The 27,036-nt window shown below is 40.6% G+C and overlaps 1 protein-coding gene across 6 annotated transcripts in view; it reads left to right on the forward strand.

Annotated features, from left to right (window-relative positions):
* The window catches only part of syt2a (synaptotagmin IIa), a 57,586-nt gene that overhangs the window by 12,559 nt on the left and 17,991 nt on the right, over nt 1-27,036 (forward strand). For 2 of the 6 annotated variants that reach the window (XM_027030048.2, XM_035522449.1), the window contains exons 1-4: nt 8,901-9,018; nt 10,854-10,945; nt 24,251-24,473; nt 25,665-25,822. In XM_027030048.2, coding sequence (XP_026885849.2) covers nt 8,970-9,018; nt 10,854-10,945; nt 24,251-24,473; nt 25,665-25,822 — 522 coding nt within the window. In that variant the 5' untranslated portion in view covers nt 8,901-8,969. Of the gene's footprint in view, nt 1-8,900; nt 9,019-10,853; nt 10,946-12,729; nt 12,791-24,250; nt 24,474-25,664; nt 25,823-27,036 lie in introns of those variants that run through there. The other 4 variants (XM_035522451.1, XM_035522452.1, XM_035522453.1 and 1 more) reach the window with 4 other exon arrangements.

Raw genomic sequence — 27,036 nt, forward strand, 5'->3', positions numbered from 1 at the left:
TAAGCCCAATTAAGGAAAGAAGAAATAAATAATACTGTTGCTTTAATATTACGTGTCTATTGGATAAATCAGGGTGAAATGGGACGTGTTGCAAAGGTTTTTGCAAAAATGGGTCACAATTACTCATAATACAAAATCTTATAGAATGAACAAATTCCAAATATTAGGAACATTTTGATCGCATGCATGCGTTTTTCCATCAACATTTTTTTTTTGTCATCAACAAATCCCACCCCCTACATAATAAGCAAAAGTCTGAAGCAGTGCATTAAGCCTGCAGAGCACATTAAGAGAAGTGTGCCATCGATCCTACACAGACTCCCATTCCTGAATGTTGTGGGCCATGATGCATCTTCAACACCAATCCAAGTAGAGTTAATTCATATGTTCCATATTCCATGGTCTGCATATCTGGGTACCTCTTTTGTGACCATAATTTTAAAATGCATATAATGAACTATAACTCGGTCATGTAAAAACTCTTCTGCAGCTAGTTCATCATGTTTCTCTGCCAGAGTGTTCTATTAAGAGAAGTATGCCTCCATGCCTGACCCATAGAGTATAACAACTAGCTAGAATAGCTGCTGCCTTCAGTGGAGCTGCCTGCTGTGCACTCCACAGTTCTGTGGCTTTTGCAGTGGTATGAATGTCAATAAATTGGCAATCGAAATTAAGATTAATTGGTGCACAACCCTGATTAGCAAGGAGAATTAACTTGATTAAAAGTCATTAAATTAATGAATGTTAATTCAATCTCAGCTCACAAAAGTCACAAGTTCTGCCACATAATTATGTATCATCTACCAAAATTAGAAATGCCATCAACAAATCAAACAAATCAAAAATCAACAAATCAAAACTTTACAACAGGATATTTATTGAGTAATAAACAATAATAGAGGAAAAATGTGTAAAGTAAATTGAGGAATATGTTAATAATGGTCTCCAATTAAAAACATAGAAATGCAGCAAAACAAAACTTAACAAGACACAATTAACCTAACAAGATTCATCATGTACAAAGCATGGTTAAAGCAAAGGAAAGGAAAAAAAACTAATTAAAACAACCTGTGAAGGGAACTAACTAGGACTGATTAGGCTACTTAAATGGCAGAGAAATGGGTTACCTAAACCAACTCTGACATCTAAAATTTATAGTGACCCTTACTGGTGCCAAAATAATGAAAATATGAAGGCCTTACACCCTTGCTGGGTTTACAAGCTCCGCACACAACATGGAGCTAATGGACACATAAATGATCAAGTTGTTCCTGACTCAATGGACTTGATTCCCAAGGTGGCACAGACCTCTTGGTCAATGAATCGAGTTTACAATCAGTCACGCATTATAACATGCAGAATATACAAAGTGATTAAGCAGTCACTTTTATTGATTTCCTTCTTTAACTTGAAAGTGTCATGGTACTCCACGCACCCAGCCAAGTGACACGTCCACTGAGATATAAACACACAACAGCTCCTCAGCATGTTTGCTTTTTCTTTTATACTTTTAGCTATTGTGCCACTATGCTCTTTTGTTGTCTTTAATTATGGAGAATAAAGACACTCCTTATTTTCACTTGTGACTCATTCCATCCCTGCTGCCATCACAGAATGTGCAGCCACAAGAGGGGAGGGAGTGGCCTGGACTTGGAGCAAGTGGCCTGAACTGGGCTGAGTTACTAGCAATACAGATGACCGCTCTTGGGAAGCAACAGCAAGATCTTACTTAGCAAGCTCCGGTCCATGGCTCGCCAGCTGTACAGTGAGCCCAGGTGCCCTGGCTGGTGAGCACACATACCTCTTGGCAGCTGAAGTGGTGCATTGCCATACTGCCACTCCTGAAGTCTATGGTGGGGATCCAGAAGGTTGTGAGGGATTCGTGGTGAAAACTCTATTTCACTATTTTACCAGTCTTGCTTGCCTGACCACACTAAAGTGGTATTATCTCCTGGCTCATAGGGAGAGCTAAAATCTTGGAGACTGTGCTAGTATCCTGGTCCTCTCCTCTGCTGTCAGACTACCCTGGCTTTGTCTGTGAGCTAAAAGCCATATTTCACCATCCATTTTGGGGTAGGGTATGTGGCCAAGCCCTGCTACTCCAGAGGCAGGGTCCCCACTCGGCAGCAGAGTATGTGATGTTTTGGTCACTGGTCGCCACTACAAGATAAAATGAACCAGCACTCATAGATGCCTTCATGGAGGGTCTACAGGGGAAGCTACAAGCAGTTCTAGCCTGCAAGCAGGGGGCAACGACACTCAACAAGGTAGTTCATTTCACCATCACTTATGACCGCCTCATGGAGGAGCACTGCTCCCTTTGGCAGAAGTCTCTTCATCTGCATCTCAATCATGATAAGCTGCAGTAATGGAGGAGCCCATACAGCTTGGTGGAGCCAGGGACCAGTGCAGGGCTGATGAGAAAGAGGGGAGAAGGTGAGTACCACTCCCATCTTAGCAATGCTCTGCATGCCAGTAAGGGTTATACACATAAGGTGCTCTCCTTTCCTCCTTTCCCTCCCGTCCCCCTCTTGACATAATTGATGCAATTACGGTCCTCCTGGTCCTCAGTGGGGCCCCTCCTGTAAAAAATGCTGCCTTCAAAAGACAGCTGTCCCCCTCATGTCCACCTCCAGAGGCTAATCGCTCCACCCCTATCTCTGCTCCCTTCAAAGAGCTGGCAGATATCTTCTCTCCCACCAAGGCCACCCAGCTACCTCCACACTTTAACTATGACTCAAGGAGGGAGCTGTTCTCCCTATGTGCAGGGTTTATCCACTCTCCCTGGAGGAGGCATAGGTCATTGAATATTGTATCCAGGAATGTCTAGCCCATGGTTACATCTGCCCCACCACCCCTATTTTAAAAAAGAAGGACAGTGAGCTGAGGCCACGTATTGATTAGCACTGCTAGTCAAGTACCCCTACCCACTACCACTGATCCTCACCATTCTCGAGCAACTGAGGAGGGTGTGGTACTGCAGTAAGATAGACCTACACAGTGCCTAGAACCTTTTCAGGATTAAGAAAGACAATGAATGGAAGACAGCCTTTAGTAGGGCCTCGGGACAATATGAATATCAAGTTCTTCTTTATGGCCTAGCCCAGCACCTTCCATTTTTCAAGCATACATAAACAAAGTCCTGAGGAGGTTTATGGGTATATCCTTCATCGCTTACATTGACATCATCCTGATCCATTCCCCATCCTATGACTGACATGCATGATGTAGCATACAACAGGCCCAGATGCATCACAATACAGTTATTTCTGCGGTTTATCTATTTCTACAGGTGCTTGAGCTGGTCCATCATCACCCTGGCTAAGTCCTTGAATGACCTGCTCCATGGGCAGGCTACCCAGCTGAAGTAGATGTCTTCAATGACAGAGGCATTCCTTTTGCTGAAGAGAGCTTTTCCAAGCTCCCCAGTACTGCAGCAGCCTGATCCCACCAAGTCCTTTGTAGCAGAGCTCAATGCCTCCAATGTGGGGGTGGGGGCCATGATGTCCCAGTGGTCAGGGGAAAACATCAAACTAAAATCAACGACCTTTTATTCCTGAAAACTGACTCAGCAACTGAGTTATTTGCCATGAAGATAGCCTTTGAGGAATGGAAACACTGGCTACAGGGAATCATCATGTATCCAGACCACCAAGTGGCTTACCTCCAGGTAGGCTCAGTGGTTCGTGTTCTTTTCTCAGATTGTGTTCCAGGTGACATACTCCTGCTTTGTGGGAACTGTCCAACTGACCTGCTCTAGACTGAGACATCGCTGTGGCTAACCCCCATTCTCACTGTCCACCAAACAGCTGTTCATGATGTGGCACAGCACTCATCAAGTGGGCACACACCTTCCTGGGCTCAGGGCACCCTGGATCAACTCACACCACCCAGCTACTGACAGCAAGCTACTGGTGACAAGCAATGCACCAGTGCAGCATGTGCCATGTGTGTCAAGGCCTCTTGAAAAAGCTGAACATAACAGTAAGAATCACCACAGGCTACTACCTACAGACCAATGGACAGGTGGAGTCAAACAGGAATGGGTAAGTTTTTGCTTCTCTATTGCCAGGGACACCCAGAGACCTGGAGGTCCTACCTCCCCTGGGCAGAGTATGCCCAGAACTCTTTTTGCCATGCAGGCATAAGACTTGCTCCCTTTGAGTGCAGGATTTCAGTACATTTGAGAGGGGAATTTCAGCTCCCTCTGGATACTTGGAAACCCCTGACCATGGACAAGCCCACTGTTCAAACTTGGTGTAAGTAGAGTGAGCATATCTGAGAGGGGACTCATTGAAACTTCTGATTCACCATCACCGCCAATAAGAGTAAGGCAGATTGATGACCATCTACCAACCCAGGGATGAAGTGTGGGAAGCCAGGATGACCAGGTGGAACCCCTTGGCAAGCTGCCCCCTAAGTATGCTACTTCATACACCATGCTCCACTGTGTCAACGAAATAACCTACAGGGTCAGCTTGCCAAGGAGCTGCCATGCATTGCCACCTTTCCATGTCTATGCCCTGAAGCCTGTGGAGCTGTTGCTGGATCCTCACTGCCAGATTCCCTACCTCTATCCCTGGAGCTAGAGGGGGACCTGGTTATAAGGTAAGTACATCTCAAATACTCAGTTGGAAAGGAAATGCCTGTAGTTCCTTGTGGATCACGAAGGGTATGGTCCAGAGGAGAGAACCTGGGTGCCTGCATCCCAGATCTTGGATGTCAACCTAGTAGACTTCTTCCACCACATGGACCCATGCAAGCCAGCTCTTGGGCAGGCCACGTTCTTGGAGGTTGGTGGGATTCTCGGAGGGGGGGTCCGTTGTCACGGTCAGGCACCCAGCCTTAGGGATACAGCCACTGACAAATAAACTTCACCTGATCTGCTCCCAATCCCCTGATTACTGATCACAAGTACTTGTGCCTTGTTTGTTTCCTGTATTCTTTCTGGTATTTACTCTCACAGGTATTGTGTTCCAGTGCTGTGTACTGCTCACCTGTACAGCACCTAAGATAATGCTCTGAGTTATAGTCTGCTCTTCAGTGTCTCCACACTTTGAGTTATTACAGCTAGTATATTTCCTTTTTCTTTTATACTCTTAGCCAGCACACTGCTGTGATCTTTTGTTGTCTTTAATTATGGAGAATGAAGACGCTTCTTATTCACACTTATGTCTTGCTCCTACCACAGCTACAGACTACTAGAAATAACTAATATATTTCATATTGTGTAAGATTACCAGTAAACACAATTAGAATGGAATAACTGTTTTTGTCTAGAACAAGGATTATTTAAGCAACATTTTAATGAAGAGAAAAAAAAGAAAATAGACAAATTAGCAAGATAATAGAACACACCATAAATTGAAGATTACACTAAGATAACCAGACAGTACTTCAGCTTGTTACACAATTTGAGGACACAGTGAACATCACATTAAGTGTTCATTACTGTGTAGAATTTATATTTATGAGAAATATATTCTCAACACTTTTTTGGACATATGACAGAAAAATAGATTTATTATACAAATTGCTATCTTTTTGGATCCTTGCATCATCCACTTCTCCTAGAGCCCAAACTACAGCTTTTGTGATATACTGCTTATTTCTTGAGCCATATCCATATAAACAAGACCCTGTTAGTCACCCTCCAGCTTTGCTTCTTACAGCTTCATTAATAGATCACCAAGCTTTCTGAGCCTCTAATGGTCTTTATTGGAGACTTTGGGAAAACTGTCCACACTGACCCAATAACCTCAATAATCTCTGGAGTTCCACTGCATCTTTGCCATGCCATCTTGAGTGCTTTCTTGGGGTCATTGACATGCACAGCTCTTATACGCTTCACATACTCAGCTGGTTTATGGCCTAGCCACTTCATTAAGAGGTCAGTTTCTTCTTTCTCTATCAAATTCAACCCAAATGTATTCTGAAATGATGGACTCCAGGCCCTGCAATTCTTGAAACAATCATATTTCAAGAGCCCTGTGGTGATAATTTCACCTCAAGTCATGAACCTTTCTAAGATAATCATACTTTTGTCTTGATGTCACTATTCTTGTCACAGGTCACATTGATAAGGCATACCTGTAGGTTGGGCAGGTGAATAATTTAATAATAATAATAATCATTCATCTTTGATAAGAACTATTGTGCTGCTCTTCCTCCACTGTGGAGCTTTCTTGGTCAGGAAGGGGGTATAATGGCTAAAATATATTCTAGCATCCAACTGAAGGAATCATATCCTGTAGTGATTCCCTCTTCAGAAAGTTCTCTTTTAGAGATGTTTCACTTTTGAGGATGTTGAAAGGGCAATCCATTTGATTGCAACTGTGCTATGGGTGAAGACTGAAGATCATTTAAAAGAGAAACCTCTGGATCTGGCATCCATTTGAAAGCTAATGTGTGGCTGTGAATGTTTTTGTATGTATTCTCTTTTTTATGTATTCTCTAGTGCACTCCGATGCTCCAAAACAACCTTGCTTGCAAGCCTTTGATTAAGCTTATCACTCCTCATAGCCGTTAATAATACTTCAATACTTCAGTCTTTGCCGTATAGTATTATATTTCTTTATATTCAGAGTGTATAGTGAAGCTTCAAAATGTGCTTTCTGTACTTTCATATCTATTTCCTTCTTAGTAATGTGACTAATGCTTTAGCTGCTTCAGCATGGGCTATTGCAGCAGCTCTGCTGTTAGAGAACCCATGTGTGTGTCTTGAGGACTGTGAGACCTGGGACCATGTCTTTAGTGAATGATCAGATTTTTTATTCTGCCCTGATTGCAACAAGGCTAATGGTCAAAGTCAAATTTATTTATATATCACTTTTTACAACAGCTGTTGTCACAAAGCAGCTTTACCCATGTCTGTTTCCAAGCCCCCAGTGAGCAAGCCAAGGGTAACAGTGGCAAAGAATCTCTCTAAAACATGAAGAAACCTTGAGAAGAACCAAAATTCAAAGGGCCATCCTCCTCTGACCAATTGTCTTGAGAATCAGTCCCTTTTTTACACTCCACTGAGGAAATGTCTTGGTAAATATGTTGTTTTACTCTTCTATCCTCCTTCTACTCAGTGTATAATTTGACAGGTAAACTTGTATCTCATTTACAACACTTGTACTTGAATGTTCCATGTTCTTGTTTAATGCAGCAACTAGTAAACAAAAAAAGGTAAAAGTGTAAAATAGTATCATTGTATACATACAGACCAAGAAAACAAACCCAGTCCCAGAAAACAAATGGCATGAAGATCCATTAGATACCTGATTAACAAAATACTTACTGTTCTATAGCATATTGCTTATATGGTCCAAGTTTACAAGTATACAACTATGGTCTTTTCATATCTATGAAATACCACAGTACCACAATATGATGGGGCTGAAAAAAAGAATGAGCATACTAATAGCACTTTGAAATACTCAATAGGGTTAGGACAGAGATACACCAACCATGCTTGGTTTTTTGCTTCCTCAAACAGTACTTTACAGACTATATCACCACAAGGGGACAGCCAATGACTTACTTATAATACCAAAGAAATCCACAAAAGGGAAGAAGAAGAAATCACTAAACTACACTGACATGTGAATTGCCAAGACATTAACCAGTTCTTATTAAAAAAATGCAAAATGTCATCCTAAGTATAAGGGACTTTAGTGACAATGTAGGATAGTTAAAAAAAAAAAAATTAACTAAATGGACTGGTTTACAACATACAAGCTTGTCCATAAATATCAATAAAGTCTGGGTGTAAATAGGGCAGCTGTCTTTTAGCTATATGGTGACACTGCAATGACCATTCTGTTCACTTTAATTAAGACTGATTGGGATTGCATTGATTTAATTCTCCAGTGCTTGTAGATAGGCACATGTTTGTATTTGGGGGACTAGTATTTACAGACAATTCACTGACATACTGTAAACTAAAGCTGTCAAGTTGACAAGGGAGAATGTGTCAGCACACAAAGCAAGGGGTCAGTCTTTATCCAGAGATTGTTTTGGTGTTTTTCATTTGATGATGTCCTTGAAAGTACAAATGATTTTAAGACTTCAGCACTGAAATATTCAACTATAATTTTTCTTTGATAATCCCAGATGTCTAGTGGATGATGTAAAATAGTAAATTATGGTAGAACTGTAGTAAAAAATAAAAGAAAAAAGAAAAAAAGACAGGAGTTGTGATCTAACTGAATGTTTCATCAGTTATTTACCAGATGTTAAAACAATGTGAACATCTCAAGAATCTCTTTCTCTCTCCTTATTTCTCTCTCTCTTTCACTGGTGCAACAGCATGCAAGATGCAGTGTCTCGACTCCTCATCACTTTACTGCCCCCCTCTATTTAGGCCTTCTTCATTCAATCCCCTTCCCCCTTTCTCTTTCTGTCCTTGGTTACTGCAGTCGTGCATTTTTTTATTTTTGTTATTCACGCACCCAACTATGTTCTCATTGTTTTAGAAATCAAAGCCAAAGGGCAAAAATGGAAGAGTAAGCTTTGCTTATTTATTTCCTCTGATAAACCACTACTGTAGGAGAGGTTCCAGAGAGAGAAAATAGAATCAGAACTGTGTGAGCAGCATCTACAATCAGACAGCTGAGTGAGATGGATTAAGGAAGAGGGGGAAGGAAAGAGGGGGTGAAGAAGAGAGGGTTGGGGGTAGGAGGGAATTGCTTTGTGGAAGAGAGCGAAAGTGAGAGAGAGCTGGAGAATGAGAGGAGGGGAGGGGAAAGCATGATGGATGGAGGAGGAAGAGGAGTGTGGCCCTGCGTCCTCCTCTGTGTGTGTGTGTGTGTGTGTGTGTGTGAGAATGTGTGTGAATGTGAATGAGAGAGAGAGAGAGAGAGAGAGAGAGAGTGCTGCAGTGGCGAGTAGAGGGGGGGTGACTGCAGTTTCTCTGGCTGATGAGAGACAGAAGACATTGCTTCAGCACTGAAACATTTAACCCTTAAGTGCCTCGTCACTGAATGGGTCAGCCCACAATAGGAATAGGACCAAGAAGAACATTACAGACAGGTGTGTAAAGCTTTTAATTTTATTTTCGCTCCACGAAGACAGAAATGAGGAGAGGTACACAGAATTGTACAGCAGTACTATACTGTAACATTATTGTACTATTGTATATGGGACAGCACTGGCTATTACTTAATCATGCTGTAAGAAAGCATCATCAGAAACTGAAAGAATAGGGAGTTACTTCATTAGAACACTCTAGCTATTGATTTAACAGTCTTTTTTGTCTTGAAGGATACATTCTGATGGACTGTTTTCTATACAAGCATTTTGTGTGCAGCAAAGAGAAGCATGTTTGCCCTCACTAAACTGGAGTAGATGTGGTGCAGTGCTTTTTAGATGGTGCTATACGGTGCTCTGATTATTTTGCCATGCGAGTGTTGCAGTAGTGTTTCAAGGTGCTTGTCCCAGGAGCACTGTGAGATCTTAGCAGTCTTTATGTTTGTCAACTTCAGCACAAATTAGAATCCTGGCAGCTTCCCCCTTCATGCATGTCTGGCCCTGCATCCTTTTTTTTTTTTTTTTTTTTTTTGTACAAGCAATTGTTAAGATTATTTGATCCTAGGTCTGGGTTACATGCAACCTGGGTTACATGCAACCTTGAGCTGTTGACAGCCAAGTGGGAAGGCACATGGAATCTGTTTTTTTTTGTTTTTTTTTTTTTTCGTACCCTGGATAATTTCCAGTGAGCCATCCCTGCTGACAGCTGCTGTGTTTACCCTGAGGGGGGTGAGGATTGACAACCTTCTCTGCACCAAGGAACAACAGTGAAAAGCCATGTAGTTTACCTCTGTTGATAATGCACTTATATTCATATGGTATTAATAAAAAAACAAAACCATTGCAGTTTTAAGCACTGATTCTGTTAGTGGTTTCATTAAAACCTCATAATAGAAAATGAAAATTAAATAGTATAGAACATATAGAATACAATGTAGAATATATTTTTCATAATGACACCATCTTAAAAGTTTTGATGGTCGCAAGTTATAAATCATCAATATATGCTTTATTGGAATTCTTAATAAGAAACTCAAAGAAAGTTGGATGGATGGATTCATTGATTTCACAGGAAAATTACAAATGAAATGTTGAGTGATTCTAGAGTTGGAGGGAGTGGGATTTACTTCTAGTTTTTCCACTCATCTCCACAAGATTCTTATGCAGTATTCTGGGCATCACAGGCAAGGGACATTGCCAAGGACAAATGCTATTCCCTGACTGTTAAGGATTTATTTTACTTTTATTTTAATAGTTAGAGAGAGTTTATTTTAATAGTTGTGCTAAACTGTAGGAGCTTCATTTACTCTAGCCATTTAATCTAGGCTTTGACTTTGAATGTGGATAATACAAGAAGAGTTTGGGATAAGGATCATATCCTAGTAAACACTCTTTCATTATGAGATATTTTGTGATTCATTTGTGAGTGCTCAGAGGGTGGAATGCTAAAAGCCATATAGGTCTCTAGGGACTACCTATTTTTCCACTAGTACTTCCAACAACTAATCAATGTAATGTGGAGTCATATGATTTCCAGATGGTTGGGTGTCCAAATCTGAACCTTTTATTGTGCTAAGTGAACAATGCTGCAGAGAGACTATGGCCATGTTGCATGGCTGATTTCATTTCATGTATATGATAAAATATGAGTACTAGATTTTAATAAACGTGGACAATCACATAAAACCTTCTTATATGGGGTGAAAAAACCCCCCCAAAAAGTCAGATGTCACAATAAGTGATTATGATGTATGCTGAGATTTTTCATTTCTTTGAATTTGGAGAATTAGAATTTTTTTTCTTACTCTTACCTCTTTCTCTTCCATGGTTCTGCGCAGCTACAGCTGGCCTCAGAGACAGACAAATCAGGCCAAACAAGACAGACTGCATTCAGTTACAGCCATCTGAGAGAGGAGGGGATAGACTTAAGGTGATGCCAGTTTATTCTCGTTAGTTAATTTGGTTAATTACTAAAGACCACCTGTGGTAATGGTCTTGACTCACTCAGTATTGTGGAAGCACAGTGACCCTCCTAAAACAGCAGCTGCTGTAATGCAAGGAAAGCAGCAGTCTTGGAAGCTTCGGCACCTGTCTAATGCTTTTGGAAGATGCTTTGTTTTGGTTTTTTTTACTCTTACACTGGATGATTCTGAGATTTATTTTTTGCCCTAAATTTTCATTTCTGTTACAAGAATAGAGTTTTAAAACAAGCCATTTACATAATGTCATTTTACTATTACTTACCAGTAATAAATTACAGTAGTTTAAGCAGTATTAACAACCCAGTTACTGGTCAAAGGTCAATAATAATGTTTGATATTCAGGCAGAGATCACACTTTCAATCGGGTGAACTTGGTGAATAACTACTTATTGACAAACAAAGAAATGACAAAGAGCTCACTTTGCTTTGAGTACAGAGTAAGAGTCTCTGCCAGTATCTTTGCAATTAAAGATATAAGAGGATACTTTACATAAGCAGTTTGAGCACACCAGTGGCTTGCATTTTACTGGACTTAAAGTGAATCTTGAAGTGAACAACAAATTCTGTTCTACCATCTTTCTAATATGTTTACTGAACACTCCCCATTCATTCCAGTTATGTGCTTTCTTCAACTTTTCCATCAAGACAAAGGCACATTGATGTCAGTGGTTACTATCCATTTTGTTTTTCTATTAGTTTATGGTTAAGGTGTTCAATAACAACAACATAATTGCTCACTGGTCATAGAGACAGAAATTAATTCAGAACCTTGACACTTCGCTTTTAAACAGAAAAGATGGTGCTTGTGTGAGGATTCACTTGTACTTCAACAGGAATATGTAATATATATATATTATATAGAGCGCATACTATAAACACAGAAAAGAAGTATGGCTTGCCTATCCACTTACTGCAACATTGTTTTCATCCCTGTACAATTTCTACTGTAACAGGGTAATATATTTCTTCTATTAGCCCCTTTAACCTCCCTAAGGTAATTCAAGACAATTGTGTAATGAAAATGCAATAAAATATAAAATACAATAAAAACACACCTATTTACCTTATACCCAATTACCTGTTTCTAGATATAGCCAACAAAGTCAAAAACAAACGTGTTCTCTTGTTTAGCTACTGTTGCCCTACCAACTGCCAAGGCATCAGTTGCTGGTGTATAAATTATGGTGTGAGGTTTGGCTTACATTTGTTAGCTAGAGGTAGATTCCTGATGCTTGTTAATATAACTGCAGTTTTAATTATTGAATCTTACTCTCTGGTGCTTGCATAGCAGAGAAAAAAAATGCCCTGGGCCATGCATGGTCACATGATCACAATTCATCCTTGCTACATGATTAGTGATGGCGGATTTAAGAGTTTGCACTGCAATCACCATAATCGAAGAAGTAATGATGCCAGTATATAAAATGCCTGGAGTACTTTTATATGTAAATGAGTGGTCTTTAAAGCTTGAAACTGCACAGACAGAGTAGTGCATTTGGGGAAAATAAGAGCAAATTTGCAGTAAACCAATTCACACAAATACTCTTGTAAAATATTTTTGATCAGTTTTAAATGTTTAAATCCTATTTCTTTCCTGTTCTGCCTTTATGTCATAATGCAAGACATTCATGACTGACTCAGAGATAACCATTATAGCTGCTAACCCAACCAAATCTTTGGATTTCAATTCAATCCTGCACCCCTGTTCAATTCTACACTTCTCTCTTTCTAGGTGCATGCCAATACATGCATAACACAGAGAGGAGTGCTGTTTCGAGGAGTGTTTTCTTGTGGTAAAATGTTTTTCATACTTATATATATGAAAAAAACCAAAGCAAAATGGTTCAGAAAATAATATTAGCAGTAGATTAGCTATTAAGAATCTGAAAAAAAACACATGATGGTAGGCATCTGAGTGAATAAGCAGAACAGCGAATTGGACAAAGTTTAAGGATTAGAAAGTCATCTGGATAATGTGTGACAGTTTCAGCCTATTCAGTGATCTAATATTTCATGGGTGATAAATGTTAAGCAGAAATAAAGAAAAACCCTACATAGTGTGAATCTCAGTAACTTTGCAGCATTCCAGTGAAAACTAAGACCAACTGTTGTGTAGCTTATATGAGTGCTATATAATTTAATTTGAGTGACATACCTTCTACAAGTGAAGAAATTTGTTTACCTTAGTCATCTGTTTTGATTGCAGAATGCATTAGTTAGACCAAGATAGATTTGGTGTTAGAGGTTAATTCTTTACAACCTGCTATTTTGATTAAGATCAAATTTAGCTTCATATCATGAGTACATTGTTTTGGTAAATGATGAAGCATGCAAACACGTTTGTCTATAAAGTGGTCTGTCATATTGTGAACACTGTATTTGTAGATTTCTTTGTATAACAGTTTGACCAACAATCATTGAATTGGGAGGGATATTAGTCCTTAGACCTTGTAAAAAAAGAGCAAGTAGTTCAGAAAATAAAATTAGCAATATTTTGTTTATTAAGAATCTGAAAACACATGATGGTAGTGTAAAGGTGGGCTAAAACCCAGGTCAACTAGGTGGACACCAACAGCCTACTGGGTGAGCAATCACACTAACAATGGTGGGCCTATGTGCAGAAGTTAGATCAGGTAAAACAAAAGGAAAAAACTAATCCACCACAACGAGTGTGGAAAAAGGGAGAACAAAGGACACCAAGAAACGGCAACCCCAATGCACTGGGGAAAACCAAACAAACTTTCCAAACAAAACCAGAAAATGGGGAGGAAATTGCATGACTAAAGGAAGCCTCTGGAGAGGAAAAACTGGAGCAGGAAGGGGACGTGTAAAAACACGAATGCAGACAAGTAGTGAGGTGTAGCACAAAGGCCAAACACTGGACCCCACTGGATGTCCAAGAGATGCTTGTCCATGTCAGAGGGGCCCATGTTGTGCTCAACAACAGGGGAAGAGTAAGGCAATAAGAGACAGGGTTAATGCAGCAAAGGACCTTGAATGGCCCAATGTACCAAGGAGCGAGTTTGCATGGATTCCCACACAAAGGCAGGTCCTTGGCCAATAGCCAAACCTGCTGCCCAGGCTGATAAGTCGGTGCTGGTCGCTGTCACATTTCTGAGCAGCAGCAGCAGACGAAAGAGCCTTGCATGCCCATCACCAGGCACAGTGGCAGCGCCTGACCATCTGCTCAGCAGACCAAACACCCACATTGGCCTCTTGGTCGGGAAACATGGGTGGAGCATACCTGTACTAGCACTCAAATGGTTACATGCCTAAGGAGGAGTGCCACAGGGAGTTCTGGGTAAACTCCGGCCATAATAGGTGCTCGGACTAAGAGGATTGACAGGAAGAGGCCAGACAGAGGAGGGTGCACTCCAAGTCCTGATTAACCCTTTCGATCTGGCTGTTGGATTGGGGGTAGAAGCCGGAGGACAAATTAGCTTCTGCCCCCCAACAACCAACAGAAGGCACCCCAGAATTGGCTGGTAAATTGAGGCCCGTGGTCTGACATGATGTCGCTAGGCAGGCCATGAAGACAGACCACTTGGGTAAGCAATAACTTGGCTGTCTCTTTTGCAGATGGCAGTTTAGGCAGTGCAAAGAAGTGGCCAGCCTTGGAGAACCTGTCCACCACCACCAAAATCACCGTATTGCCGCTTGATGGGGGCAGCTCTGTAATAAAAGTTGAGTGACAGCTGAGACCAGGGACGCAAAGGCACAGCCAGTGGGCCTTGTCCTGGGGTCCCTGCACTGAGCGCAGGTGCAACAGGGGTTCACAAACGCTTGGATGTTGGGTTCCATGCAGGGCCACCAAAACCGCCGACAGAGAAACTCAAGCGATCGTGTGTCTCCTGGGTGCGCTGAAAAGGGAGATGCATTTCTGCACTCGAGGACCTGAACTCTGACCGCCGTAGGGACATACAGTCATCCTGGGCCTCCACCCGGGTCTGGTTCAGTAAGGATAGTCTGACGTACTACCTTCTCAATCCCCCACAGGATTGGCACTACGATGCAGGCCCCGGGGATAACGGTCGAGGGTGGAGTAGAAGGCAGTGAGGATTACCACTCGTGGGAGAGAACATCCAGCCAGTGCCTCCAATCCTTGAGCGCAAGCTTGACCACCAGTAATTTGCAATCGCACACATCATAGTTTCATTCTGCTGGGGACAGACGTCGAGAGAAGTAAGCACAGGGATACAGTTTGTCCTCTCCGGACCTTTGGGACAGAACTGCACCAACGCCCACCTCATATACGTCCACCTCAATGACAAACGGAAGCTCGGCATCAGGGAGCTGCAGAATAGGGGCCTTGATCAGATGGCATTTTAATTCATCAAATGCCTGCTGGGCCTCGGTGGACCAGCAGAACCAACCCGACACCTTCCTGGTCAACGCGATCAGTGGGGCTGCAACTGTGCTAAAGTTCTTAACGAACCTGCGATAAAAATTCATGAAGCCCAGGAAGCGTTGGACCAGACGCACTGAGGTGGGTCTAGGCCAGTTCTCTACAGCCTGCACCTTGGCAGGGTCCATGCACAATTTATTGTGGGAGACAACAAATCCCAAAAAGGAGATGGTACGGGCATGGAACAATGACTTCTCGAGCTGGACACAGAGGTGGTTCTCGAGCAGAAGCTGGAGGACCCACCTAACATGGGTGACATGTTTGTCTACCGTTTGCCTGTATATTAGGATGTCATCCAAGTAGAGGAACACGTATCTGTCAAGGGCCTCCCTTAGGACCCTTTGATGTACCACTGGAAGACAGCAGGAGCGTTCATCAACCCAAATGGCATAACCAGGTATTTGCAGTGTCCGGAGGAGGTGATGAATGCCATCTTCCATTCGTCTCCCTCTTGGATTTTCACTAGGTTGTAGATGCTGTGCAGGTCCAATTTGGTAAAAATGGAGGCCTGCTGCAGTGTCTCAAATGTTGAGGTCATGAGGGGCTACGGATAACGGTCCTTGACAGTCACCTAGTTAAGGCCCCGGTAGTCTATACAGGTGCATAACAGTCTTTCTTCCTGACAAACCCCCCCCCAAAAAAACCCCCAAAAACCCCCCACTCCAACCCACACCAGCTGGGGAAGCAGATGGCCGAATGAATCCTAGGACTAAGGCTTCCTGGATATATTCTCCCATTGCCTCCCAGGCCCTGAAAGAGAGAAGAAGCAACCTCTAGGGGGACTGGAGCCCAGGAGGAGGTTTATGACCATGTGGTATGGCCGGTCTGCTAAATGCTTCCCTAAGGTCCCAGTATTCCTGGGGGACTTGAGACAGATCCAGACCATGGGATTGCGAGCAGCCCCAGACCGGGGTTTGGGTGGCTGCAGGCAGGAGGTCTGACATGTCAAACCCCATGACAGACTAGCTGAGCCGGTCGGTGCTATCTGAGGATTATGTCACTGAAGCCAGGGGTACCCAAAATCAGTTGCAAGTCGGGAGCATGGATAACAAACAGTACAATGTGTTTGCTGTGTGCTCCGACTTGCAACGTGACTGGACGTCTCTGATGACCAACAACCCCTGGCTCAAGGGACTGGCCATGGGTTCATCCAGTGCGACCAGCGGCAGGGCTACCTTGTTGGCCAACCCAGTGTTGAGAAAAATTGCCTGCGGCCCCAGAGTCCACAAATGCTTGGTGACATGTTTCAGACATTCCCAAGGCCATTGTGGTACTGAGGAACAACCCCTGAGCTTGGAGAGGACTGGTTAAGTCCATCAGAGGTCCTCCCTCTTCTGACGGATGTTGTCTTTTCCCTGGAGCTCAGGACAAGCTGGGCAGAGATGACCCGAGCTCCCACAGTACAGACACCTCCCTTCTCACATCCGAGCGTCGCATTCACGTTGGGAAAAGTGGGTGTTCATGTGCTTGTCATGCACATGAACAGGGCTAAGGGTGCACGGAGCTCCGCGACAGCCTCGACTGATCTCTGGTCCCCGTGTTCTGCACCTCTGCTGCACACGATTGTCAATACGCAAGGCCAGATCAATCAGGTCGTCAAGAGAGACAGGAGTATCATGGTGGAAAAGTTCATCTTTAAGGTCCTCGCTGAGGCCCCGGTGGAAAGTGGCCATCAGCGCTGTAGGGTTCCATCTGCTCTCGGCCACCGCAGTGCGGAATTCAATCGCCAAAGGGAGAACAAATGACACCACAGGAAGAAATGGCATCCCTGATGCACTTTGGAAAACCAAACTATAACAAAACCAGAAAACAGGGAGGAACTTGAATGACTAAGGGAAGCCTTGGGAAAAAGACAGACTTGAGAGGGAAAACTGGAGAAGGGAGGGGACGTGTAAAAACACAGACACCTTCACAGCACAAAAGTAAGGTATAGCACAAGGGGGAATACTGGAGAGGGGAGGGGACATGTAAAAACATGAACACCATTGCAGACAAGAAGTGAGGTGTAGCACATGGGCTCACAGACTCAATACCTGAAGTTACAGGCTAGGAGTTTGGCTCAGAACTTTGGCAAAGACCCAGCACTGAATGACTGGGTCACAGGGCTTATATAAGGTATAGCCCAGCTGTTGGGTGTCAAGCCTGATTAGTGGCATGCCTGACTCAAGGCCTCCCTCTGGTGGCCAGAGGGGGCCTCAGCCTGGCACCAACCCTTACAGGTAGGCATCTGAGTGAATAAGCAGAACAGCGAATTGGCCAAAGTTTAAGGATTAGAAAGTCATCTGGATAATGTGTGACAGTTTCAGCCTACTGATCTAATATTTCATGGGTCATCATAAATGTTAAGCAGAAAAAAAAAATCTACATAGTGTAAATCTCAGTAACTTTGCAGTATTCCAATGGAAACTAAGACCAACTGTTGTTTAGCTTGTATGAGTGCTATATAATTTAATTTGAGTGGCATACCTTCTACAAGTGAAGAAATTTGTTTACCTTAGTCAACTGTTTTGATTGCAGAATGCATATTTGTTAGACCAAGATAGATTTGGTGTTAGAGGTTAATTTTTTACAACCTGGATTAAGATCAAATTTAGCCTCATATCATGAGTACATTGTTTTGGTAAATGATGAAGCATGCAAACACATTTGTCTACAAAGTGGTCTGTCATATTATGAACACTGTATTTGTATATTTCTTTGTATAACAATAGACACTGAATTGGGAGGAATGTTATGGGCAGTATCAACTAGGCTTATGGTGGAAGCCACTCACATTATTTCACCTCATCCACAAACTCTGCATATTTCAATTTGTTCCTTTTGGAAAGCTTCATCCACTGCATCCTCAAATGGAATATATAATAAACAATCAGCTTACTTTCAGATCCAGTAGCATTTCCAGCTTTTAGTAATACACTCACGGATCCATAGTTTTTGGGTTTTTTTAACTACATTTTTGCTACCAAGTTCAATCTCGCACTTCAACCAATCTACCAATATTTGTAGACTGCGCTTTTTCTTCAATACACTGTCCCTTATGTACAAACCTAATCATTTTACTGTTCGTACAAGATCAAAAGTTAACTTCTTTGCTCTTATTATCGAAAAACATGCTAATGAGCTAAGCAGCTCATTGCATCCATATATATCTTCCCTTCGACAAACTAATGTTACAAGCTGTTAAAATGTGCATCAGTGTCCTAGGTCCCACACATAATTTACAACTAGGATCTTCACATATCCCCTGTTCAGGATTTTACTGACTTAGAAAGGCATTGTAAGTTGCTCTAAACAAAAATGTTATGTGACTCACAACCATTGTTCACACAATGGTTTGATTCTTTAAAGTGTATTGCGTGAGGCTGGATATGGTGTTGTACTTTGAAAGTAAGGTGATTGTTAATTATATATTCTATTTGAGGATGCAGTGGGATATACATTTTATTTCAATAAATTAATCCTAATTTTTGTGTATGTTTACAAATAGGCTTGTTAATACAGTGTTTACATTATCTATCCATTTGCCATGGTATTTATATTCATTAACTCTTTCAATGTCAGATACCATCAGATTTTTAGAAAAAAAGCATAAATTTAGTTTTGTCAGCATTTAAGACTAGTTTATGATTCCAAAACACCAATTTTAAGGCATTAAATGCAGTTTGTCCACTGCAGAAGCCAAGCAATACAGAGTGGTGTTATCAGCATATAAGTGTATACAATTGGTGACAGAGACAATGCCAATAATATATTAAACACTGGTCCAAGAATCGAACCTTGGGGGACCCTGTGATGACGACAGAGACCTATCCCATCACCAAGAATGTTTTGAGACACCACACCCAAGACACTGAACACATGCCAAAATATAAACATTGTTGTTTGAGATATAAGTTCACTTGATTGTCTATATGAATGGGAATGGGAGATTCTTACATCTTCTTCTGGGGGCTGGAAGGATCCACAGTAATCCTGGAGAAAGGGAAGCTTTGAAACCTGCAATGAAAAAAAAGAAACCCAGGTGTTGTAGAAACATGTGTAGTTGATCTTGAAATGCCTTTGTACATATTTAAATGACCTCTTATAGAATGGTGTAATCCAAATCCTAATTAAGTGTGGGGTTGCTGGTATAAACACACTAGCAAAGATTGTACGAGGAGAATTGCCTTTTGGTATGTGATCAATTAGGCTTTGCAGGCAACAGATACTTTGCTTTACAAATACTGCTGAGAGTTGGTAATTACATAATTACTGGACATTAGCCATGAGGCTAACAAAGTCAGTAAATATTTACGCAGGACTGAAAAGTTTTTATTTTTTATTGGGTATCTCAAAAAATATGCACTGCAAGCTTGACTTGAAGATCTGCACTGCATCTTTTCTTAGAAAGTCCACTCTCCGGTTGCCCTTCAGTCATATAACACCACTAGTGGTGTTTGCATTGTAAGGGAGACCATCATCCCCTGAAGCAGAGTGATCAAGACTATCACTCCATTCATTCCAGTGGTCAAAGCACATATTTGCTGATTGGAACACCCAGTTTTGAGACTGGGTGTTACTGCTGCAATTAGCTTTTTCTATAGTCCCCCTAAATTAGCAGTAGTAGCTCTGAATTACTTAGTTTAAGGGCCACAGATTACTGTCTACCTGAGAGATCATTTCTAATCTGTGTGGTCGAAGCCAATATTTTTGCAGACTTTTTAAAAGTATTTAATATTCAACAGAATTAAAGGCATTAGAAAGATAAAAAATGACTGCACAATGTTTCTTTGTATTAATGGTGAGGAAAAATTGTCTAAGAGTGTAACAGCAGAGACTGTACTATGCTTCTTCTCTAAAACCAGACTGGTAGTCCACTGAAAGTGAATTTTCAATGAGAACTGTATCAGAACACTGAATGAGATAGGAAATGGACACAGCGAAACTATCATGACAGCAGGGTGCAGCAGGACATATGGCTAAAAGGAGATTAAACTAGGAACTTGGCGATGGGAGCAGACATAACTGCTGATTTTTGAACAAGCTTGATCAATGACTGGGGACAAGATGACTGGACTTCCTGGAGCAGAACCTGATTCTGGGATGGGTTCAGGTTCATGTGTGGAGTGGTATTTTCTTCTAAAGCCTTGTAGTCCACTCACTTCACAGGACCCCAGACAGTAAGGCATGGGGAAAAGCCAATGAGGCCTGGGAAGGCTAAAAGCCTCTGGAGATGGGTATACATCAGATTCAGCAGGACCTGGAGGGACAGCCTCAGGTTCATGAGACAAGAATGCTGGTAAGATGCACTCTGAAGGCAGCAAGACAGTCACAGGAGAGGGGCAGACCACTGTGTTGATCCACTGTGGGCAGACACTGATGAACTGCTGGAGGAATGGCATTGAGTGGGTATGGAGGATTGACTTGGATTAGGTGGGGAGACTGGCAGTAATCTGGCCCAGGAGAGCAGTGATCCGGAACATGCTCATAAGGGAACTGAGGGGAGAAACTGTCCAAGACCTGGCTCAACCTGTGTAGCTCCACAAGACCTACACAAGACAAGGCAAAGACAACAATCAAACCTAAATCACATGGCAGTCATTGCCTGGAAACAGAACAAAAACAAAAACAGAAGAGCCACATTGCATACTGTGATGTCAAGGAAGGGCAAAACATGACAGGCACTCAGTCCACATGCTCTAGAGAGGAAGAAGGAAAGGAAAAAACAAATACTGTGCTTCAGTAAAAAAAAAAAAAGTTAGATTGATTGGTCCAGTTCAGGCACCAGAGGATAGTTAGTATTGATCTGTTTTGTATATTGGATCTCTCTTCTTTTGATTTGTTTTATTTTTGACAATTTCATATGTAGAACGTTTTCAGAATTAATGTTATAATTTGTGTTAAAAAAAATGGAACTATATCATTAATTGATACCTGTACATTTTCAGCAGATTCTCTTATCCAAGTAATTTATGTGTTCCTGGTGATGGCCAGTGGTAATAAAACTATTGTACTTGATATTGCCAGCACCTAGGATAACTTTCTTTTTTTCAGCCCAAATCTTCTATTGTCTTGACCAAGCCATCATCCTGTTCTTTCTTTATCTATTTACTATTATTAGTACTTCAGCAAAAATAAATAAATGCTAATAAACTTTCATGCAAGCCTATTCTTTAAGACAAAGAATGTTAAAATAATTTTTTTCTAATGTCATCAGCCATTTTAATATATCTGGATAAGACATTTGAAATGGTCAGACAGAATGCAAGGTTGTGGAACAGTTACAAAATTATTTGCAGTTCTATAGCTATAAAATGGCCTACAATTTTCAGTTTTTGTCATGCTCTCCTTCTCACACACATGGTTGTGTTGAATACTTGCTACAGGTTCAATAAATGTACTAAGTAAGGTTAAAGTTAAATGTATTATGTAAGATGCATAATATTGTCTGTATTCAGGATACATTACATCAGTTTAGGCTATAGGTTAGGAAACTGGACTGATATGTTTTCAAGAGCAGTATACAAGAGAAGTCTGTTCACAGTCCTACTTATAGAGTAGTATGACTTTTTGCTCAGACTCAGAGTCAGTGGAATCTAGGGGTGGGTGATATGGTAAAAACATCAGATCACAATTTATTATCTATCTATCTATCTATCTATCTATCTATCTATCTATCTATCTATCTATCTATCTATCTATCTATCTATCTATCTATCTATCTATCTATCTATCTATCTATCTATCTATCTATCTATCTATCTATCTATTATTTATTTATTTATTGCAGGATTATGGTCACAATTTTATCATGATTCTTTTTCCATCCTGGTTTTTAATACCATTTTGCTCATTACTAAACAGTATAACCAAACTGATCTCCCCATTTTCAAATATAGCACTACAAAAAGAATAACAGACCATTTTTTTCAAAGTACATTTTTGGACAGATTTTATTAAATTAAAACTGGTTTCAAAAGATAAGCAACACCCCCAATCAGGTAAAGTGCACTCTTGCTACATAACAGCTAGCATATCACATATCTTATTAAACACAGATCCTCAGCAAAATTAGTCAATTCACTTCACTTTGAAATTAGAATGAAAAACAGAACAAGACATCAGTAAAGAAAAAGCAAATAACTTTGTCTTATTAAAAAATAACTTAAATTAGAATGTAAACTCCTGTAGTAATCTGAGTATTAACATTCAACTGCACACTGTCATTTTAACATGACTGGAGACTTTATTAAAATTAAAACACTAAATAGCTTAACTGCTGTAATCTCTTAAAACTAAAGTACACAAGACAGGGAAAATATGGAACATGGAAGCTGGGAGGGAATAATTGTGACATCCACAAAATGAAGAATCAACAATTATTTATTTATTTATATAAGTTTTTCATATTTAAGACTGGGAGCATCACTAGAAATATATAAATAGGAGAATTTCAGAAAGGAAAAAGAGCCATCCATTAACACCCACCCCAAATGCTGCATTGTTTAATGCAAAAGTTGCTTTTTAAGTAATGATACATTTGCATTTGTTCATCAATCATCAGGGTTCCTCTTCTTTAGCGTAATGGTATTTTCACTAACGTGATTTCATTTAAGACTATTGTAAAGAACATCCAAATTATGTATTTTCTTTACTTTTATGTTGAAGTTACACAGTCTTCAGCAACTCTCTCTGAAAGAGACTCTCTGTCTCACGCAGTGTGACACAAACTGGTTGAGATTTTAGCAAAGCAATGCAGATCGATCTGTAATAGTGCCACATATTTCCCAAACATTAATCTTTCAGACTCAAATTGTAGTTCAGGTTTCAGGGCTCTTGGCTGCTCTATGGCAGCAACACCTCTCCCAGGTCCTAGTACCGCTTTATCTCAGTGGGTATCTAATGGATGAGAACTATTGGTGATTAAAATTAATAATGCATGCTTATGTGAGGGGAGGAGAGTTGAGGGGGCTAAAAATGATTTAAGGTCTAAAACTTACCATGGCTTCAGCACTTGGATCTGCATTAGCTGATCTTTCACAGTTTGCTTTCTGCCCTTTTAATGGTATTGATTTTGAGCCACTTTGTCTCCTGCAATGGCAGACTGGATAAAACAGGCATAAGCTGCTTCTCCTGCCATACATTTCCAAATAGGACCTAGACCTTGAATAATAAAATGGCTTATCCTTAGAAAATGTCAGCATCGTTACATTATTCGCATTTTGGGGTGGGTAAAGACAGGCTTCACAATGATGAAGAGAACAGATGCTTTTTCTGTTTACCCCAGTAGTATACTTAAGAAGTTTATATAGCATCTTTCTTACACCCAAAGTCGCTTAAGGTACTTTTAATGGACTCAGAGGAAGTTTTTTTCCCATTTATATTTTCTGTGGCTCTCAGTTTATTCACTCAGAGGTCTGATGCAAGTACTTTGCTTTATTCCCAAATCTGAAGCCATCCTTTCTCATGTAAAACAATTGATACAGAATAATTGGTGAGACAGCAAAGTTTAATCCACTAATTTGCCACTTATTTCTACCTGCGGTTTTGCAGTCTTGTATAAGATAGACTTGCCTTTTATTGGGAAAAGAATTTATGTTGTGTACAGTGGACAAGCATGAAGGTGCATGAGTCAGGAGTCAGAGTTCAAACAAGGTTTTATGTGGGGAGATTCAATAGAAAAGCTATTCAAGATAAAAACATTTGGCAGCCCTTTTAGGATCCAATAATGAATTTTATAACATTTTCAAAATTGACTAAATGTTCCATATATTATGGGTAATGTCCTGGCCAATTTTAGACCTATACATCTGCTAGCCAATCAAATGCATTTTACAACATGCCTTTTCTATATTTTGCATTTCTGCAGGTTTTGTGTGTGACCTATTCATCAAGTATGAAGTGGAATTTGTTTAAGAAGAAGCCAGAGGCCATGGTGGGCCCAGAGCCCACTGGTGCCAGTGCCATCACGGAGGCTCCGCTCCTGTCCACAACAGCAGAAAATGCCACTGAGTCTCAAGGGCCTGTTAGTAAGAATGATGTGTTTGGTGACATCAAGAACAAGTTCCTCAATGAGATTGACAAACTTCCATGTAAGTTGTGGAATTTTGTAATCTGTGTTTTTAAAGCCATTTCAACGTTTTTTCTCATAATGATGCAATACATCGCATTTTTCTTCAGACTATATCAGTGTTACTAAAGCTTTTCAAAGCACATTTTATCTAATTGGGTTCTAGTTCTTGCATTCAGAGATCTGTCTAAAAGTCCACTTCTTGCATAGCCTTAAGAACCTTGCCTTTCTCTGCAATAGCCCTAGTGGACTTCATTATGAATTCAGCAGTGAAATCCACAGAATCCAGCCTCAGTTTCCAGAGAGCAGAATTAAGTTGACAAGTATTTCCACTGTAATTGTATTAACATGAATGGTAACATACTTTTTCTGTTTGCCTAATACTCAATTTCAGTAAGAAATTGCACTGAATCCCAATGGCTTTGACAAATTCAAATTTTCAAATAGGGCGCATTTCACTTGCTTCACTCATACTAATGTCTTAGATCTCAGTACCTTGCCAGCTCTTCACCTGAGTCATCAGTTAGGCACCTCCCTTAGTCTGATTTTTGCTGAATTAAGCTCATGACACCTCCGGAAGGCTCAACAATGAAATCTGGCAACCCAGACCACCCTGCACCAAGATAATGTTTAAAACACACATGCCACTTACCAAACCTCATCCAATCGTTCTCTAAACTGTAAAGTCCATACTGGCATCCCCAGAGACTACAGCTTTACCCAGCCCCACTAGCACCAATAATGTCTACTCAGCTCTCTAAGATAACTGCACCATCAAGTCTCCCAGATTTCTCCTTACTATATCGATGTTGGATTTTTGTTTCCTTGGTTTTCCCACCTTTCCCCATGATTACCTACTGAGTTTCTGTTTCTCACCTGACAGATTTTTTAATAAATACAGCAGCAAAGACCTTACTGCATAATTGGTAAACACATGACCAACCCAAAATCAGGTCAGAAGAGTTAACTTGTTAATTAAAAAGAAGCAAGTAGCAAAAAAATTAATAATTAAAAATAATGGTCATAAATCTTAATGAGAGACTAATTCTTTCTGTGTGTAATTATTGTTTTGTGTAGGCTTAGCAACATTTAACAGGACGGCTGCATTCCTGGTCCCATTCTATACTGACACATAAAATAATATAATAGCAATTTTACTAAACCCCAGTTTGGTGAATATTTGTTTCTCGGCACCTCTCGCCTCCCTCCACAGTGCCTTCCTGGGCTATCATTGCCATCTCCATCGTTGCAGTAGTGCTTATCCTCACTTGCTGTTTCTGCATTGTGAAGAAGACCTGCCTTAAGAAGAAAGGAAAGAAAGGGAAGAAAGGGAAGGGAGACGTGAGCATGAAGAACATGAAAGGAGGCGAGGTACAACCAACAAATGGGGGAGGGCGTTCCTAACATCTGCTTTTGTGATTTATACTTACATTCATTTTTGTTTGTCCATTTCACTAAGGACAATAAAAATATATTTCTTAAGAACAGCACAACTGCCATACTGATCTAGTTTTTAATTCTTACTTTAATCGGAGTAAGAGTTCCTGTTCACTTCTGTGTTTATTAATTTAAGGATTGTGAGGTGTGAATGATTTATGAACCTTCAAAATAGCTAAGCTTCTTTTCAAAAAGTCATTTTACAACTGTATTGTTCTTAACTTTACCTTCTGGGTAAGTAAATGGATGGTTAGTAATCTGAAGTGGTTTTTGAGTCTTTAATTATGATAGCCAGTGAAATATTGCTGGTAGCCTATAAAGTAGCATGACGAATTTCACACTTTCCTTCATTTTCAGGGTTCAGAAAGCAGATTTTCAAAAGACAGCAATGTGCTGTCAAAATTGTGCTTTTTATTTCTCTTCCTTTTTTGTTGAACATGTATGACTCTTTTTTTGTTTGTTTTGTCTAATTTGTGGGTGGACTATTATAATGGTAAATACAAAATAAATTATGGAGGGACACACATTTTATATATATATATATTTACACACATTTTATATATATATATATATATATATATATATATATATATATATATATATATATATATATATATATATATATATATATGTGTGTGTGTGTGTGTGTGTGTGTGTGTGTGTGTATCCATCAAGGGTCACTTGATTTCCACTGCTCTGATGTCCTCGTAAAGTGCGTGTGCTATGAGTTCAATCTGTCCCTCTCTCTCCATCTCTCTATCTCTTTATCCCTCCTGCTTTGTGTCTTATATGTGCTTCGTATATCTTGACTGTGGCGGACCTTTCACATGGTAGGTGTGATACAGTTTACAGTGCCCCTCTCTGGATGCTTCATATAGGTGCAGACTGAGGCTAGGGACTCAGTCTTGGGAGAGGGAGCGGCTATGGGAATGAGTGCTATGGCTTCTATTTTAATTCTGCAAGCTCAGGGGTGCTGAGGGTGCTTGAGGAGCTAATGAAGGGGTTGGGGGTCTTTGCATTTCACTGATTTCATATGCTGCACCAAAACCACAGAACCTACAATTCATTGAAAGAAAAAAAGGTGACAATAAAAAACTAAGGATATAAAACAATATGCAATTGCTTTTGAAGTAAAACTTACATCCATC

Source organism: Electrophorus electricus, chromosome 24 (genome assembly GCF_013358815.1).
Source record: "Electrophorus electricus isolate fEleEle1 chromosome 24, fEleEle1.pri, whole genome shotgun sequence".
In the NCBI taxonomy this organism is placed as follows: domain Eukaryota; kingdom Metazoa; phylum Chordata; class Actinopteri; order Gymnotiformes; family Gymnotidae; genus Electrophorus; species Electrophorus electricus.